Here is a 19,134-nt window from a genome sequence, read left to right on the forward strand (position 1 = left end):
TCCACAGGCCGACATTGATATCACAAAGGTTGTGATTATATTTATATTATTATTATGAGATAATATAATTATATTATAATTATAATGTATAATTATTATATTATATGATAATACAATAATTATTATATTATATTCAAATAATGTAATAATTGGTGCCACTTGGAAGAGTGGCGACTCTTGGTGTATAGACACCTCTCGCATATATAATGAGATATGTGATCTCATTAAAATATATATATAACAATGGAATACAATTGCAAATGGAACATATAGTGCTCGAGGGAGACAATTGTGAATTGTCTATGGCTGGGAGGGCAAATCAGTGCCCTTGGTTAAATGAGCACATAAAAAAAACAAAAAGTCCCCCCCATATGAGAGAAGAAGAGAAGCTAGGTAGCCCCCTCTCAATGTAGAATCTGTAAGAATGGTAGAAGCTCGAAACTGAATGAAGAAACTGCTCCATGAATGTCGAACAACGTTCCTCCCCTTAGAAAGAAACAAAACCAAAGGTGTATCCATGAAGTCTCCCCAATCATGAAGGAAAGCAGTAGGAAAAAAACTCACGATGAATGAAGTCTCTGAAAAACTGCTCAAGTGTCCCCATGCCGATGCTGAAAGTTACCCCTCCAAAGGTGGTGAACTGCTCCACACTGCTGAAAAAGGCACTCCAAGATCTAGTGGCAAGGAATATAGAACATGATCCAAAGACTCACATGTCTCCTCTAAGGATAAAGAGACCTCCAACTGCTGTACATAAGTATCCACAATCATGCCAACCTCGAAAGAATGATCATGCAGAGAATGAACAAGAGGGTCAAAGTGTTCCCTCACAACAATTGAAGAAGGATCATCTTCATCAAAGAGAAGATGAATATCATCAATGATGTCTCCCGAATCTGCAATGTAGGAGTCCACAAACAAACCTGCAATGTCTGTCAAGTACTCATCCCAATGAACTGAAGCTGGAAGACAAGATATATCCTGTTGCACTGAATCACAAGAAGGCAAAATTGTCGTACTACCCGCATCATCAGGTGCAATAGGTGATGTGATATCAATAGGAGGAGATAAAATGCAAGGCTCGGGAACGGGGTCACATGTGAGAATCCCCAAGTTCAAGTACCCAAAGTTCTCCTCAAAATCTGAATCATCACAAGAAGTGTGATCATCATATGTAGAATCATCATATGTAAAATCATCCTCATCAATAGGAACAAAATCTGAAAAGAAATATAACCGAGATGCATGATCCACAACCCCAGTCGCAATGATATCTTTACTCTCCAAGTCTCTAATGAAAATAGACTTAGGTGTGAACTCCACAATTTTTTTTGTTGCCCCATGTGTGATTTGATAGATGGAAAGAAGATTGTTTGTTAAATGGGGTACACACAACACATCATTGAAGGAGTTATCCCCAATGGCAATAGTTCCTTTCCCAATCACATCCATGTATGTATGATTGCCTATCACAATCTACGGCATGGTGCAAGACTCAAATGTAGAAAACATAGACTGCGAAGATGCCATGTGATGAGAAGCCCCTGAATCTAGAAGCCATCTCCCTGAATCATGACTTGTAGTAGCACAAAGAGATTTTCCTTTTCTTGTCCCAAAAGAGTGAGTCTTCCCACTTGTTGAGGCCATGAATGCTTGCCCTTTCCCCTTTGATTGTGAGAAAGTTGAACTAAAAAACTAAAAAGCTCAATGGTGAGGGGGTCCAAAAATTTCGAAAAATGCTTACGCAATGCTGACGTCATCATACCACTATGTTAAATTTGACGACCGTATCGCTGTCACCAAACCATCGCACCCCTGTTGACTGGGTGTTCGTACCGTATGGACTAATGACGTGGCAGAACACGATTGGTTGGAGTTGTTGACGTGTTCGTACGGACAATGATGTGGTAGGTACGATCTATCTAACGTGGCAATTATGTGGCGCGTCTGTGGCGTTGATGGAAGCCGCGTGGCGGCCATGTGGATCTCGCGTGGAAGTTGCGTGGCATGTTACAAAGTTATTCGCAAGCCAGTGGCCTCTTGCCACATGGCGGTCGCGAGACCCTCCAGGATAGTGCAGGCGGAGCAAAAGTTCGTTGAGAAAAGAGTAAGCCAGTATCGGATGTCGTGACTGAGGTGCAGGAGAAAAAAAAGAGCAGCCCGAAAAAGAGGAGCGACCAGCACTAGGTGGGGACCGGGTTCAGCAGGGTCGGCCAAAGGGTGCAACAATCACCGGAGGATGTGGCCGGCGATTGGAACAGTGGGAAGGGTCGGGCCCAGGGCCGAAAGCTTGGCAGCGAGAGGGTACGATGCCCGACGGGATGCAGGTTTGCCGGTGGCAGGGGTACGATGGTGGGGCCACGGACTCTACAAAAAAACAGTGGTAGTACGGGGGCAAGGGTAACATGAACCCCCCCCCCCCCTTACAATAATATTTTTTATTTTGATTTTTTTTTTTTAAATGAAAACTTTTACAATTAAAATATTCTGCGAACAATATTAAAATGAAAATTGAATACAATTTTCGCATAAAATTAAAAAAAAAAATTAATTTTTGTTTTTGAAAAATCCGTACCGTATAGCCAAATAGGCTAAAAAAAATTCTCCAAGGCCCCAAATTGACTTTTCACCCTATATAGGCAAATTTATAGTCGAAATTCATGGAAATGGCCACCCAGACGCAATGGTGAGTTCGGATTTGGTCTAGGATGCCTCTATAAGATGCTGCTCCTCAGATCTGCCTCTTGACCTCCTTCAAATTCTCTCCAAAGGCTATGCAAAGGCACTCCAACAGCTCTGATACCACGTGAGATTATGCTTGAAGCAACCAAGATCAAAGAGACCATAAGATAGCACAATGAAAAGAGAGAAAATATGACAAGAACAAATTGTATTCCTATCAAGATACAAAAGAGATCAACTGGATCATTATTATTATTTCATACAATGTAGATGAGCCTACTTATAAAAGCAAGGCTAAGAGACAAGAGAGCACACAATGATGGCATGTGGCTCTATGAGATGCAAGGGTAGGTAGGGGTAGGTAGGAGAAATAGTAAAATATTCCACATGAGGTGGATCACCCACCGAAAGTGGAATTATCACTCCACAATAAGTAGATATGATAAAGTAACAAGATCACACCATAAAAGGTGGAAATTCTCCTACATACACACTCCCAATTTATGCACATCTCCCTAAGTGTCTCATATGCAAACTACCATGTTATGCATGTACCTAAGTAAATTTAAGTAAAGTGTAATTATATCCAAGATGAATAAATAATTACACCAACAAAAATCTTTGGAAGAAGCAAAGACTAAGAACATTCTAATAGCTTCTAAGCATGCAACAAGAGCAAAAGTTTCTTCAAAGTCAATACCTTCAACCTATGTATAGCCTTGCACACAAGTCTTGCCTTGTTCCTCACCACTTTACCATCTTCATTCAACTTATTTTTGTAAACTCAGTTTTACCAATCATGTTCTTGTCTTTGGGCCTTAGGACAAGTTCCCAAGACTCATTTTTTTCAATCTATTCAAGTTCTTCTTTTATGGCTGCCTCCCAATGTTTATCTTTTTCTACCTAAAACTTTTTTGCTCAATCATGGGTAGAAAGGAGATATCTTTATCTTCAGAGTAGTTGACGTTTCTTCGTGTGGCTCTTGGTCTATCCTCTTGCAAAATCTGATCAATAGGATAATTTCTTTGAACAAACTTTGATGAAGTCTTCAAGAAGGTTCTGAATGTGCTCTTACTTTGATCATTTGTAGGTGTATTTTCAATAGTTACATCTGTTGTCCCATGTTGATCACTCGAAGATGCATTTTCAAAATTTACATTTGCAATCCCGGAATTTGCATCTACTATTCCATGTTGAACATTTGAGGGTATTTGTTGAACAACACTTTCTTCTTCATTTACTTGACGGCTACAATCATCATCTTGCATCTTATCACAAATGTTAGCATCTTCATGAACCTTCACATTAGCACTTTCAAAAATCTTGCGTAATTTTTGGTTAAAACATCTATAAGCCTTACTAAGAGTATCCTAAGAAAATTCCTTCAAGAGCCCTAGACACAAAATTCCCAAGTTTGTCTTCATCCCTCTTTATATAACAAGGACTACCATAATTCTAAAATATTTAACTGAAGCAGCCTTACCTTTCCACAATTCATATGGAGTTTTAAATGTAAATAACAATATGGATTGCCTCTCTCCAAAAAAAAATCATTCAACTTAGACTCATTCATCATACTATGAGCCATTTCTTGGACTAATTTGTTCTTCCTCTCAACAATACCATTTTGTTCAAGTGTCCTAGCAGCTAAGTACTGTCTTTTTATACCATGTTTTTCACAGAAATTTACAAACTCATTTGATGTGAACTCTCATCCATTGTCTAAACGTAAGCATCTAATTTTCAGACCCTTCTCATTCTCCACTAAGGCCTTAAAAGCCTTAAACTTCTCAAGTGCTTTTGATTTTTCCTTCAAAAATGCAAGCCAAGCCATTCTTGAAAAATCATCAATTAAAAAAAAAAAAAAATTTCACCTTGCAAACCCTTTGTTCTTGTAGGCCCACAAAAATCAGTATGAATCAACTCAAGAAATTTTGTGCTAGAGTACTCTTTTGATTTGAAACTCTTCCTTGTTTGCTTTCCCGGTTGACATTCTTTGCAAACAATGTTTGAAGGTTTAGTGAGCTTTGGCATGTCTCTGACAGCTTCCTTTGTATTGATCTAAACAAGAATATAAAAATTCATGTGTCCCGACTCCCAATCTCCTATGCCATAGCCAACTTTCATCCACCTGACTCAAATAGTACTTCTCACTTTTAATATCATCAAGAATGAAAAAATTGATAGCAACCCTACTTGCATCAGCAATATGTTTACCATCTTTACTAATTTCACAACAATCTGAATTGAAAACCAAACTGTGTCCTTGATCACATAACTAACTCACACTCAATAAATTATGTTTTAGACCTATATATAACACATTCTCAACTTTCACCATCATTCAAAACAAGTGTACCTTTACTTGCAACTTTGGCAGATGAATTAGCACCAAATCTTACCTCCATTAGTCCTTTTGAGAGTTAAAAACTTGCTCTTGTCTCCAGTCATATGCCTAGAGCAGCCACTATCAACATACCATATGCCATTTTCATTTTGTGCAAGAAAGGATGTTTGCAGAATCAAGGATTCTCCTAAAACTTATTTCTCCTTCTTTCTCCAATCCTTAGTAACCTCCTTTGCTTTGTCCTTTTCCTCAACCTTTTGGTTCTACTTAGAGAAATCTACCATACCACTTTTACAAGCTTTTGCAATGTGAACAAATTTTTTACATTTATAACATATAACATTGTAATTTCTTGGAGGAACAAAAGAGTTCCTACTCATAAATCTGAAATCATCTCTTGCAAACATTTTACAATTGATTGCCTTGTGTTCAAAATAATTGCAAGAGAAACAATAACCATAAAAGAAAGAATTGTTAAACCTGGTCATATGTGCTTGCCTTGAGATAGGAGGTTTTTTGAAAGCATTATTTATAATTTTTGAAGGTGAACCTTTTGTGTTGTTATCATTGATCTTCTGTTGTTTTTCTTTTGTACTTAGTACTTTGACATTCTTCAAGGACAACTCCACCTTTATTAATAGATGATTTTTGTGAGTCAATCACCTTGTCCAAAGACATGGGACTTTTCTCATCAATCTTCTCATGATTCAATTGTCTCAAAGATTTATCCAATTTTGTAAGTGAAACAATTTCAGCTTCAAGTCTCTCACAGTTTTCTTCTTTGAGCTTAAGCTGACTCCTAATTTCTTCTTCTATCTTCTTCACTTCTCCAGCCTAATCAAATCAATTATCAGCTTCCTTGCATCTCCAAGGGCTTGAGATGTCTTGGTTCTTTCCTCATTCCCTTCTTGTAGCAGCAACTTCAAGTTCTGATTTTTCTTTCTAAGCTTTTTGATTTCACTTAATGCGCTTAGTAGCTCTTGTTCAAGATTCACTTCTCCTTCTTCTTCATCGATGTGATCTTCATCTTCTTGGTTTTCAATGTCTACTTCTTCTACGGCCATGAACAATATTTCATCACTTAAAGACTCTTCATCACTAACATCTGATGAACCACTTTCCTCCTTTGAATAGAGACTCTTTTTGAATTTTTGAGCCTTCTTTTCTTTTTCCTTGTGCTTGTTATTGTTGATCTTAGGCTTCTTTTCGTAGTTGCTATCCTCACTTTTTGCATATGGACATTTAGCTACAAAATGTCCTACCTTACCATAGTTGAAGCATTTGAAAGGCAACTTGCCTTTATATTTACCAAAACCTTTCTTCAACTTCCTCATAAAATGTGCTTCTTCATAATCAGATTCGTCATTAGAACTTTCACTAGATACATACTCTTTTCCTTTCTTTGAAGCTTTGAAGGCTGCCTCCCTTTTGGATGAAGAATTAGAGCTTGATTACATCTCATAGGTTGTTAGAATACCATGAAGCTTATCAACAGTCAACTTATCAAGTTTTTTCATCTCTTCAATCACTGAAACCTTTGCATCAAATCGCAAAGAAGAGACCTTAAAATTTTCTAGACTAAAATGGGCTCCTCAACCTTTTCTCCTAAACCCTTAATAGAGTTCACAACTTCATCTACTCACAAAAAATAAGAAACATCGTTTTTGTCTTCTTGCATCTTGAGACTCACAAAAATTCTTCGGAGTCTGAGATTTTGCTTTCTTAACCTTGTCATCTCCTTCATATGCTTTTTGAAGTTTCTCCCAAATGTCATAAGTTGTATCACAATGCATAACTAGTCACCAGTCTATTCCAAACATTAAAACCAGGAGACATCAGATAAGCTCGCATTTGCACACTCCAAAATGCATAGTTGGATCCATCAAATAAGGGTGCTCTACTTGTAGAAAGACCTTCAAGAGCACTCATGTTGTGCTATCAAGATAAAACTCCAAGCGTTTAAGCTCTATTTTTGAAGATAACTGGCTCTTATACCAATTCAAAAGAACACAAAATATTGAGAGGAGGGGGGCGGAATGAATCAATATTTTAAACTTTTAAATGCACAAAACTAGATAAAACATAGAGAGAGCAAACATCAAGATGCAAACACCGGATTTCACGTGGAAAACCCTTTCAGATAAAAAAACATAGCACCCGATAGCTTTTATTAACAAATGGGCACCAACCCAAATTACAAAAGTGAACACCAACTCACTGAGAGCATTGACTCTCCCCGAAGCACCAACTTCGTCGGATGCAAGAAATACACAACACTCCCATTCATTACACCAACCAGCCTAAAATGAACAACCATTCCAAACTTTCACTAAGAAATTAACATCCAAACACTTTTAATTTGTAGTAAAATATCATTTGTGCTATTCCCCACGCCTTTTTTATAATGTTCCTTAATCTTCAGCAACCCTATGATGAAATGAGTTCTTAGTAACAACACCCATACAATACTCAGAAAATTTCAGTCTTGTTGGCACCGGCACAAACTAAAGCAAAGCAATTTTTAACCTGTCTTCATCAAAGACAATTCCCAAAACTAGCTTGGTCCTCAAAGCATAAATCACTTTACAAATAAAATTTAGTTAGAAGATAAAACGCAAGAACCACACCAAGGTCAAAACGTGATGCATGACTGATATATCCCGCCACTAACAAAACCACACCAATAACAGTCTCCACGTCTGAACATGATATGACACTTATAAGGCAGTAAGTATTCACTCTAAGTCGTGCTCTATGCACTCCCACACAAACATTACACCTAAAGAAACAACACCAAAAAATTAGTGCAAATAAATAGTTTTTTTAAGAATTCAAAACGGTTTAGCATTAATAAAACCAAGAACTGATTCTATTTCCATTAGACTTGTGCCAAGGGAAAAAGGCCACAATACACCACACTTCAATAATGATTCCTCACCACCCACGAATAGTCATCACTACAAAAAGTTTGAAGCCACCACTGACAATCAACGCCTAGGAATAGAAAGCACGATGTCTGCTATGAACAAAAACCCATAGCTCCTGTACTCTCCAAAAGAAAATCTGTTCAGTCAGAAAGGTGTTTTCAATCAAAAACTGTCCATGCGTTCCAATCCAATATTTGTATTGTTCTATTAAAAACATATCTGCTTGTTTGCTAAGAATATAATCAATGAATCCCATCCTTAGCTATTTAAGGGTAGTTGGACTCTCACGGATAACCACCACTACACAACATACTATCGAAACATTAAGATTATTCGATTCCATATAAATATCGAATCAACATCTGAAACCATGAAAGATTATTAAATTCTGACCACCATTTTGTAATGTCCCCACTTTGAAACACAATTTAATAATAAATAATAATAATAAAATTAAAATACAAAAGAATAAAAATTAAAAAAAAAAAAAAATATAAAAGAATATAATTACATATAATTAAAATTTGATTAAAGTTAATGAATGGTCAAAAGGCATGAAATGAAAAGTTGTGGTTCCCCCAAATATGAGGTATAAAAGGGAGAAGAGAACTCATTTAAAGGGGGGGATAATTTGGGAATTAGAAGTGCAGATCTGATTGTGAAAGGCTGTGTCCCTTTCAAAGGGTAGAAATAATGAAGAGTTGCACTCTTTCAAAGGGTGCTAATGATGAAAAGGTGTGTCTCTTACCAAAGGGCATAAATGATGAAGAGTCACATTGAGAGATATAAAGGAAAGGAATCAAAAGCATCCAAGGAGATCACCATCGATCTAGAAGGGAGGAAATATCGCAGGCCTGGTCGCAGTCATTGCAAGAAGGAAAAAGTCATCAGCATCAAATCAGGAATATCAATTTACTAGTAAAGAATCCATAATGCATATCGGTTAAGAGTCAAGACCTTAACTAACAATCTCCAAATAATAACTTGAATGCACACCAAAGGATGCGAATAGATAAGAATCATTATGTGAAGGATCCGATTATAAGTAGGAAACTGATTATTGTTTATACAGCAATTAGCATTGTTTAAGGGAGGATGCGATTGCCAAAAGATATGGGATATGACCTATCCCAACCAACCCCCCCATTCAAGGACATGGATATAAGAAGACCAGACATCATTCATCAAAGGCATCGCACAAAAAGTGAAGAAGAATAAGAAGAGAATCCGCAGGTCTGTTGTAATGTCCCCTTTTCTAGGTGACATGAGATGAGCAGGGGTTGACCTACCATTCGAGTTCTCGTAGGTCAATGACATGGTTAGGGGACTCATCCTGAGGGTCATGGAGCTTTGTAGGGGTTCTGTGAGCCGTTTCGGACCTTCAGACGAGGTCTCCTATTTTTTAGAGAGAACTGACAGTTGACTGAATGACCACCTGGGGGACCAAGGAGTAGAGCAGGATCCTTTTGAGCAGTTACAGGTATTTGGAGAGAGCTTCCTACTTTTTAGGGAGATTCCCTACTTTTTAGGAGGTTGTGGCAGTTTCCATATTTGAGGTTCCACAAGAGCATACCATGGTTTCAATTTCAGGAGATTTGGGTGTGTTTCCTAGTTTCTAGGAACATCCCTAGATTTTAGGGATGAGACTGCCAATTGATCCATGATTTCCGACATCAGTCACAGACAGGTGACAGGTTCAATTTCAGGGTTTTGGTGTGTTACGAGCTTTCTATAGCTATTTGGGTTATATTTTTAATATATTTAAACATTTCCTAAGTTAGCGTTTTAATATTTTAAATAAGGCTATGTCTATAGCCATTCCAGAGTAATAAGGGGTTTTTGGCATCATCTGGATTCGTATGCCCATGCTTTATAGCTCGTTGGAAAGGTCTTGAACTTTTCTAAATGATTTTCACTTGCCAGGGTCCTTTTGGCGCTCGGAGTTATTTTATGTTGAAAAAGTGGTGTTTTCTCTAATATTGGGCGCTCTAATATTGGCGCCCAAGTGTAGAGAAAACACCACTTTTTCAATATAAAATAACTCCGAGCACCAAAAGGACCCTGGCAAGTGAAAATCATTTAGAAAAGTTCAAGACCTTTCCAACGAGCTATAAAGCATGGGCATATGAATCCAGATGAAGCCAAAAACCCCTTATTACTCTGAAATGGCTATAGACATAGCCTTATTTAAAATATTAAAACGCTAACTTAGGAAATATTTAAATATATTAAAAATATAACCCAAATAGCTACAGAAAGCTCGAAACACACCAAAAGCCTGAAACTGAACCTGTCACCTGTCTGTGACTGATGTCGGAAATCATGGATCAATTGGCAGTCTCATCCCTAAAATCTAGGGATGCTCCTAGAAACTAGGAAACACACCCAAATCTCTTGAAACTGAAACCATGGTATGGTCCCGTGGAACCTCAAATATGGAAACTAACACAACCTCCTAAAAAGTAGGGAATCTCCCTAAAAAGTAGGAAGCTCTCTCCAAACAACTGTAACTGCTCAAAAGGATCCTGCTCTACTCCTTGGTCCCCCAGGTGGTCATTCAATCAACTGCCAGTTCTCCCTAAAAAATAGGAGACCTCGTCTGAAGGTCCGAAACGGCTCACAGAACCCCTGCAAAGCTCCATGACCCTCAGGATGAGTCCCCTAACCATGTCGTTGACCTACGGGAACTCGAATGGTAGGTCAACCCCTGCTCATCTCATGTCACCTAGAATAGGGGACATTACATCTGTTCATAGGAAATTACATAGGAAACAAGAAGCAACGAGCCAAGTATGTTTTATCATTGCAATACACTTTGCTATTCAAACTGTTGACTTGGCGGTCAACACCTCCTTGGGGACTCGTGACATGGCTTAACCACCTCCCATAGGTTGGGTTAAATCTAGCATTTGTATCAAACTTTGATAGTTTGAGCTTTTGGCGCAACAACAAACGATTCCAACAATTGGTATCAAAGCCTCAGGTCACGGGTTTGAGTCTCCCTTCAGTGGGTGATGAAGGCTCGGTTGGTGCTGAGGGGGAGATTGTTGACTTGGTGGTCAGCACCTCCTTGGGGACTTGTGACATGGCTTAATGTAATGGATACCCTAGAATGCCCAAAAACTAAACCAACTGCTGATAAGAATTTAGTCAAACAGTTTGCATCCAACTCCTTATTTCTCCGTTTAATGTTTAAACCTCTTATGGCTTCAGAAATGAAATGTTTGTTTGTTTTTAAGTCTTTGCATAGATTTCAAATCACATAACATGAACTAGAAGGAAATTATAATAATATGCAACATGAAGATTGAACTACTGCTGATATGATATTATTTCCAGAATTAATAAAATCAAATACATAGCAGATTTTTCAACTCACTAAATACTCTAGCGTTTTTGACATAATGTTCCAACAATGACTTCCCATCTTGCTACTACAGTAACATGAATAGTGCCGTGCTATAGTAGCATGAATAGTGTCATGCTACAGTAGCATGAATAGTGTTGCGCTACAGTGCTGCTACAATATTAATTAGTCTTCAATCAGTCCAATATCTTCATAAAATCATCCCTTCAGAATGGCATAAGCATTGGTCAAGAAGTGAAAAAGGTATGAGCAAAACACCTAATCTGCCTGTAGCTGGAGATGCACCCAATCTGCCTACTAATGAAGCTGATACCAATGGATTCTACAGGCCAAACCCCAAGGGAATGACGTCTAGAATGTCACAAGAGAGGATAGATGTCCTCTAATGCCAAGAACGGATTTGCAACTCACACATCAATTTCTTCTCATATTCAACCTGCTAAATGAAGCCACAAAAGCTTCCTTTTATTCTTTCTCCAAGGGTCGACCCAACTCACTTGAGCATGTGGGATAAAAGATGTGCAATATAAAACATATTAAAATATTCACTTATGTCTCCCTTGGGTGCCCCTTTGATTTGCACACATCCCCATAAAATAAATATTAAAGTAACACTTTAATGTTTTACAATTAAATTAAATGTTACTTTAATAACACTTCAGGCATTAAAATATATTAGCAATCGAACTCTGAATAGCGCGAGTGATAGCTCGTCGGAAAGCTCTCGCCGAGGAGTATCGAATCCAATCACCAAAACTAGCCTCCGTTGTGTCCTGCTGACTTACTAAAAATAGTAAGTATGCCTAAAACTAAGTAAATCAACTCCGTTTTGGCCCAAACTGGAAATGACTAGGCCAAAACACTTCAGGATCCCCTTAAACAATTCGTTAGCCCTCGGGACCATGTAGAGCTAGGCTAACGCACATACACTTGGTCAACTGCTAAAGTGGGGACATTACACTTAACTACCTCTCATGGGTCCAGTTAAATTTGGCATTTGTATCGGGCGTTGATAGTTCGAGCTTTTGGCGCAACGGCAAACGATTTCAACACAAACTAGTAGCATATTTTAAATACGCTGCTTTATTGCAGAATTCAATATTGTCCTTTCATAGCAGACTTAAGGATATGATGGGTTTAGGAAAAAAGAATATATTTATCAGATTTGAATTAATCATATCTCATTGGGAATCAATCATGATTAACTATGAATGATATATTATGCATAGTCATTATAAATATAAAATGTGTCTCTTTAGATAATATTCAAATAATGCTTGCATCATAAGAATACAACCTTGTGGAGGAGGGGTACAAAATGTGATGGAGGGGTAATGAGGGGCTCATAAGTAAGCCATCCTAGGATGACCAAAGTGGCATCAATTGCTTGGATGGCCCTTACATAGATGAGCCAAGGAACCCGTCGCATTCTCTACCCATTCCCCCACAAGGCATGATAACATGGGAGAAGCAGACTTGATAGGCAAGCAAGTGCAAGCTGCCAAGTGGAGCAAGAAGGTTGTAGAAGGCAGCCTTTCTTGGGCTTGGTGTAGAAATGGCTCCAAGCAAACCTTCATATCTCTTCTTTCCAACTTTTATGTGTTATAAACTTAGTATTTGATCTAACTCTAACAATAAGATGAATACGTTTTTGTATTTGTTCTTATGCTTTATATATAGGTTCTACATACAAGAGTTCAATTTTTAGCAAGTTGATTAAATGGTAAGTTCAATCCCTAGCCCTAAATTGTGTAATTTATGTTTATAGGTAAAGGTTAGTGCAATTTGGGAAGGGGACATTACACTTTTATTGGATATTCAATTGGTGATGTGTCACTTAGAAGTAGACAAGCTAGCAGGTGAAGTGGACAAGCAACCAGCTCAAGTTGACACCCGAGTAGCTCACAAACACGTAGGCAAGTAGCTCAACCAAACAACCAGGTAGCTCAACCGATCAAACATGCAGCTCAACCAAGCAAGCAAGCAAGCAGCTCAAACAAGCGATTGCTAGACAACCTTGACCATCATTCTTTGACATCAATGACAAAATATCCAACACATAGCTGCCCACATGAATAAGTTTAAATCTTTAATTAAAACTTATTCAATCGTATATCAACTCATGTTGCTTTTGCGATTTATCCATGACCTAGTTTAGGTCTTGAATGGGGATATTACATAACATTGAGACATTGATTCATTATACATAAATTTAGAATAGAATATGTTCTTGTCAAAACAGAATTTATGCATCCAAAATCTCCATGCTTTAGAGATCTTGATAAGGTATTGTCATTAATAAGCACTTACAAAATATTGGTTAAGGGACTCTAAAGAAAAACTGAGGTGAGCCAAATTTGACCATAATGTAAATGGCATATGCTTAATTGTATCTAAAATTTCCAATGCAGTGAAACATGGAGATAACAAATAATTTCAAGGATAGTATCAGCTCATACCGAAATGGGCGAAATCGGTGACGCCCTGACTCCCTAAAACGTGAAGGACCTTCTGGCTCAGCTTCACACTTGTCCATTTTATTGAAGCACTTCGCAAGGTAGTTGCCCTGTTGAGCTGCAACCTGCAAACGCAACAAAAGGGAAAGTAAATAGAATATTAACAAAACTAATGTAAATGACTTTTAAAGTTAATGGGGAAGAAAATAAGGAGAGAACTCGCATTGGAGAAGACAACTAAAAACAAATTATAATGTTAGCCAGACAATTAAATTTTAACATTAGCATGATACTGATGGTCGTTGGTAGTAGTACTACAATAAAGAGATGTAAATTGTGCTAATGAGAATAGAAGGATGTGGAACTGTGACAGACCTGTATGAGAGCCCATCTCAGTAATACCTAGAACATAATCCATTAAAATGTGAATGAAACTGACTTATTTTCTTCAGTTTATGTCTCGTAATATATGTGCCTATAGCCCTGATAGAACCTATACATGGTGTCAAACCTATTGTATGTTGGAGAAATTTGAATCCTACTGAAATTTTCATGTATTTAATTTAAATCAAAATCAAGACATGTTAGAAAGAGAGATAATCAGTAGACATAGCATGAAAAAGAAGAAAAAGGCTCCAAAGAGAGAGGGTACCAGATAAAATTAAATGTGTACCAAGGGTGTAACATATAGAAATATTCTACCATTGCACGTAAACAATAAATATTATTTAGGAAGTAAACCATAAATATGTCAAAACAATAATCAGTATAAATAGCACGGAAAAGTAAAAAAAGGCTCCAAAGAACATAATGGAGCATAAAATTAGTGTAAAAAGGATGTAACATAGTGACTGTACAGAAATCAAATTTAGATTAAAATTGGAGACAGTTAAGTGCACTTGAGTTGTAGCGTGTAATGTCCCCTTGTAGAAATTCTCTTGATTTAAACCTGAGACAACCATTCTAGCCTCAAATCAGAATTGTAATATATTAATAAATATAATTTTATCAAAACTAGATATATTTACTATAAAATTCTGAGATTAATCCGAATAATGGAACTTATCTTGATCAGTTTTCTCTGATTTGTACCCTTAAGATATATGCCTCAATGTTACACATTGCTACTGTTCAACTGAGCCTTCAGATTAGAGTCATAATAAAATAGATTCTCAATAACTTATGCTATATTTCTCCCTTTCAACTTGATCTTCCAATGCTGTGAAATGACTATAAGTCTGCCACACAATTCTCTTCACAAAGTAGTTCTTTATATCACCTTTGAGACTGCTATAGATCTGGTCACAAGTCTGATTTATAGAGATCACAATCTCCTCCTTATCATATACACTTTGAATTAATCTTTTATATAATGAATTATTCCCTTGGTGAATGTATTCCCACTATACACTTACAACCCGCTATCCCAAATATTATCCTTTTTTCTTTTCATATTTCTCCTTATGCATCCAAGCTTGGTATTCCTCCCGCTCTACTTGGGCACTCAGATTTGGATAAGATAGATACTTCCCCTCTTTCCACACATCTCTCATTTTATTTTATATCTTTAATTCCCATAAGAGTCGCCTCACTTCATTTGAGGAGTCATATCTCTTTGCTTATTAATATACATAATTGTTAAATCAGACACATCTTTGTTACTGTTTATTATCCTTTAATTACTGACTTGCCTCTCCTTAGCATTTGTACCCCTTTTTATAAATCAATGTCAAAGATAATCTTAACTATCCTAATCGCTGCTCATGGAATTACTTGGTTGATCAAGTCATGCATCTTCTTTATTCTTTCGGGCTTGCTCCTTAATATAAATTGTTGTTAACGATATTACCACCTTCTCAATGATCATTTTTTTTAATCATTATAAGATTCGTTGCATATGCTGATTGCTTATATAATGTGCAGTGGTCTTTAATTACTGCTTATCAATAATATACAAACTATTCCTGTTGTAGTCCCATTACCATGAATCTTCTGGGGTATTTGCTACATATAATATGAAGTCGCTGTTAGAATTCTTTACCCGATCGGTAACTATCCCCCTATCTGAATACATTTATCACATCGTTGATTATATGTATTACATTTCTTTTTGTCTTCAGCAAATCGCCGATCTTAATCAGTGGTTATGTGATTTGTTTCTTAATTGGACCCTTTTAATTATTTATGATATCAATCCTTGTTTGCCTCCTAGATTATGTCAAATTTGATTAATTTTTATTATATTACTGAATATCACTGTCTATTGTGAGGGGACAAGTAGTTTACTTATATTTACTTTTAATAACTAACTTTATTTATTGTTTAGGATGGTTGCTATTCTATTATTCTATTATATATTGTTTTTATTGAATAGTTATTTTTCTGAATTTATTTATTATTATATTTGTTTTCTCATTACTTTGTTATTTTGCCAATAATATAATATTGTAAATTTATATTATTATTTGATAAATATGAAATTAATATTAATATTTAATAAATATAAGATATATTAAATCTGGTTTATTATTATCATTAAGATTTTATTTAGTTCATTCCATTCATTTATTTGATTTTATATATATATATATATATATATATTAATTGTATTATTACTTATTATTAAATTTTATTTTACAGTGGGCATCATCATGTTTTGATTGTTTAGATGGGGACATCACATAGTGTTGATGTATGGTTTAGCACATCAATGTATTCAAACAGCATTAGTTTCACTACTTGAAAAGTAGGGTAACCTTGAGAGTCTTCTTCTAATTGCTATTAGCAATGATGATTAAAATATATCAGTAGGTGAGCTAATTGACAATCCCAATCAAGGGGTTTTAGTGGAACTCTAAGAATTACAAACTTGGTTTGAAAAAACTACTATGTTTGACCACTTGAAAATAGCCCAATGTCTGATCAGAATCCTCTACTTTCAACTTGTGAATGAGTTCATGTGAATTTCCTTGATTTCAAACTCACAAACAATTCTGGAACAGCAATTTTTTATACACCAAAACTACAAACAAGGTACTTTAATGAATTCTAATGAAATTTGCAAGGTTTATCCTTCTCACCAATAAATCAAATCAAAATAAGAACTTTTGCAACCCACTAATTCAAACAATTTAACCTTTTGAAAAAATGTAATAAAATATTCACATCCACAAAACAGCACTTACAATTTATAAAATATGCTTGCAACACAAGAAAATCAAAAGATACTTCAAATCTTGCTGCCTTTTACAAAACAAAATCAATCTTAACACATTTATAACAGCGATCAAACCCTTCAAATGATACCACAACAAGATGGAAGTGTTGGAAGTGTTGCCAATGATGTCAAGAAGGTATTCTTTATTGCTATCATTAAAAAATACACGAGAGTATTAGAAGTTGTCATTGATGTCCAAGGTATTGGAAGTTGACATTGATGTCAACAGAAGGAAGACATCATTATCATTGATGTCAAATGTAGGAAAGATTAATTATCATTGATGTCAAAAGGTAAATCACTGTCAAAGGATAAAATGACAATGATCAAAGGAAGTTTATTAAACTTAATTTAAAAGATAATATTGAAGAAGCAATGTTTAATTTATAAAAAGCAGCAAATTAAGGTTTGAATTAAAGATGGTTAATTAACAAATGGTCATACCTTTATAAAAGGTTGTCTCCATTCAAATGGATGCCTACTTTCATTAAAAGGCATAAGGATGATATAAAGCTAAAGAGAAGTTGGAGAGAGGAATATAATAAGAGATTTTTTTCATTCAAAAAGATTTATAAAATGAAGAGGTGTGATTAGCATATGAAATTAAGAGTTAAAATTTTTAAAGGTGAAAGGAGATGTCTCTAAGTGAAATTGCCTCTTGGAAAGATATAAAGAGAGCATTGGGTAAGGGATGATGGTGTGAGTTGTGGGTGCAAAAAATAAATATATCAGAAATAAAAATGAGAGTGATTTGAAGATAAATAAAAGAATTTTAAAAAGGCAATTAAAAGGCAGGATTCTTAACAAAGGGTGATATATTTTCAAAGAGCTATCTTTTTTCTAAGAGATGTCTGTCTTCATGGAGGGATGAAGATATAAAATTAATTTGTCACATGTGGAGAATATGATGTGGAAGAAGTGAGAGAGGCATAAAAGACACAGAAATATATCATTAATACACCAGCAGATTCAAGGATATGAAGAGCAGATCTTAAGGAGCATATTTGCAGATTAAAGCATATGTGAGTATATTGTGGAAGAAATGAGAGAGGTGTAGAAGACAAATTGTGTTGTCACAAAAGTTTGCACCCTTGCTGAGCTACCAAATCAGCAACCTCGTGAAACATGGAAACAACCCCAAAGTGTGGGACCTTGCACAAGGGGGTTGAAACTTCAGAGAAATCCAGCTTCCTTCCTAATCCAGATGCATGTGTTGAACAAACTCATCACTTCAAATCGTACTTCTAAACCAACTCTAACAGATTGTAGCAGAAAAGAGGTGAGAAAATGCAAAAAGTAAAGAGGTGATGCACCAAGATAAGAGATGTCTCTCTCCCTACCCCGAAATGACACAAAGAATCAATCAAAATACTATGGAGATGCACAAGCTTCAATTGTATAAATGACACCAAACGCATATATGGAGGTTAAGTTTTGTTGAAAGCTAAAAGGGAAGAAGATTTTCCCCAAATCACACTCAGAAACAAGTTAACACAGCATATGTGTGACAGAAAGCCACAAAATATACACCTACATGAAGGTAAGAAAACATACACAACATGCACAATCGAAGAGAGGCAAGAATGGTGATTTCAATTCATTCACAGGCCAATGGCCAAACTTACGGTTGCAGAAATGCAGAAAAATATACAAATCCTCAAGATAAGTGAAAGAGCAGAAGATAGCTCAAGCTAGCAGGGAGAGAACCCTTTACAATGAGGCTAAACAACCTATTTATAGCCAACTAGTCGTAGAGAAGAAACCAACGGTCAAAGAGGACAGACCCTGATTCTGGCGTGTACAAGAGAATGTCAGTTTGTGAAGATGGAAAGTGGTTGGATCTGACAGTAGTGTGCATGCAAGAAACCAGACCATACCCTGACAAGGCAATCCCAAGAAGAAAAGTACTTCTAGAACGTGGATTGCCTTACAATCCAAGGTTGGAGTACGCAGACCTGACATGAAACCCATCAAGCAACCATAAATAGGCATGGCCTTGGACTCCACTTGATGGTAACTTGCAAAATATAATAAATGGGCCCCTGTAGCTCCATCAATAAAACTAGACAAGCTGCAGGAATTGGTGAAGCATTAAGATCCTTGAGTGTCGATCACGCCATTTGGAAGTTGTTGTTGGT

General features: G+C 36.3%; 1 protein-coding gene across 1 annotated transcript in view; it reads right to left on the reverse strand.

Moving 5' to 3' along the window:
- Nucleotides 1–19,134, reverse strand: part of LOC131069249 (external alternative NAD(P)H-ubiquinone oxidoreductase B1, mitochondrial) — a 163,277-nt gene that overhangs the window by 17,749 nt on the left and 126,394 nt on the right. The window contains exon 8 of the mRNA XM_058004614.2: nt 13,783–13,904. Coding sequence (XP_057860597.2) covers nt 13,783–13,904 — 122 coding nt within the window. The remainder of the gene's footprint in view (nt 1–13,782; nt 13,905–19,134) is intronic.

This window comes from Cryptomeria japonica, chromosome 6, assembly GCF_030272615.1.
Source record: "Cryptomeria japonica chromosome 6, Sugi_1.0, whole genome shotgun sequence".
NCBI classification, from domain to species: domain Eukaryota; kingdom Viridiplantae; phylum Streptophyta; class Pinopsida; order Cupressales; family Cupressaceae; genus Cryptomeria; species Cryptomeria japonica.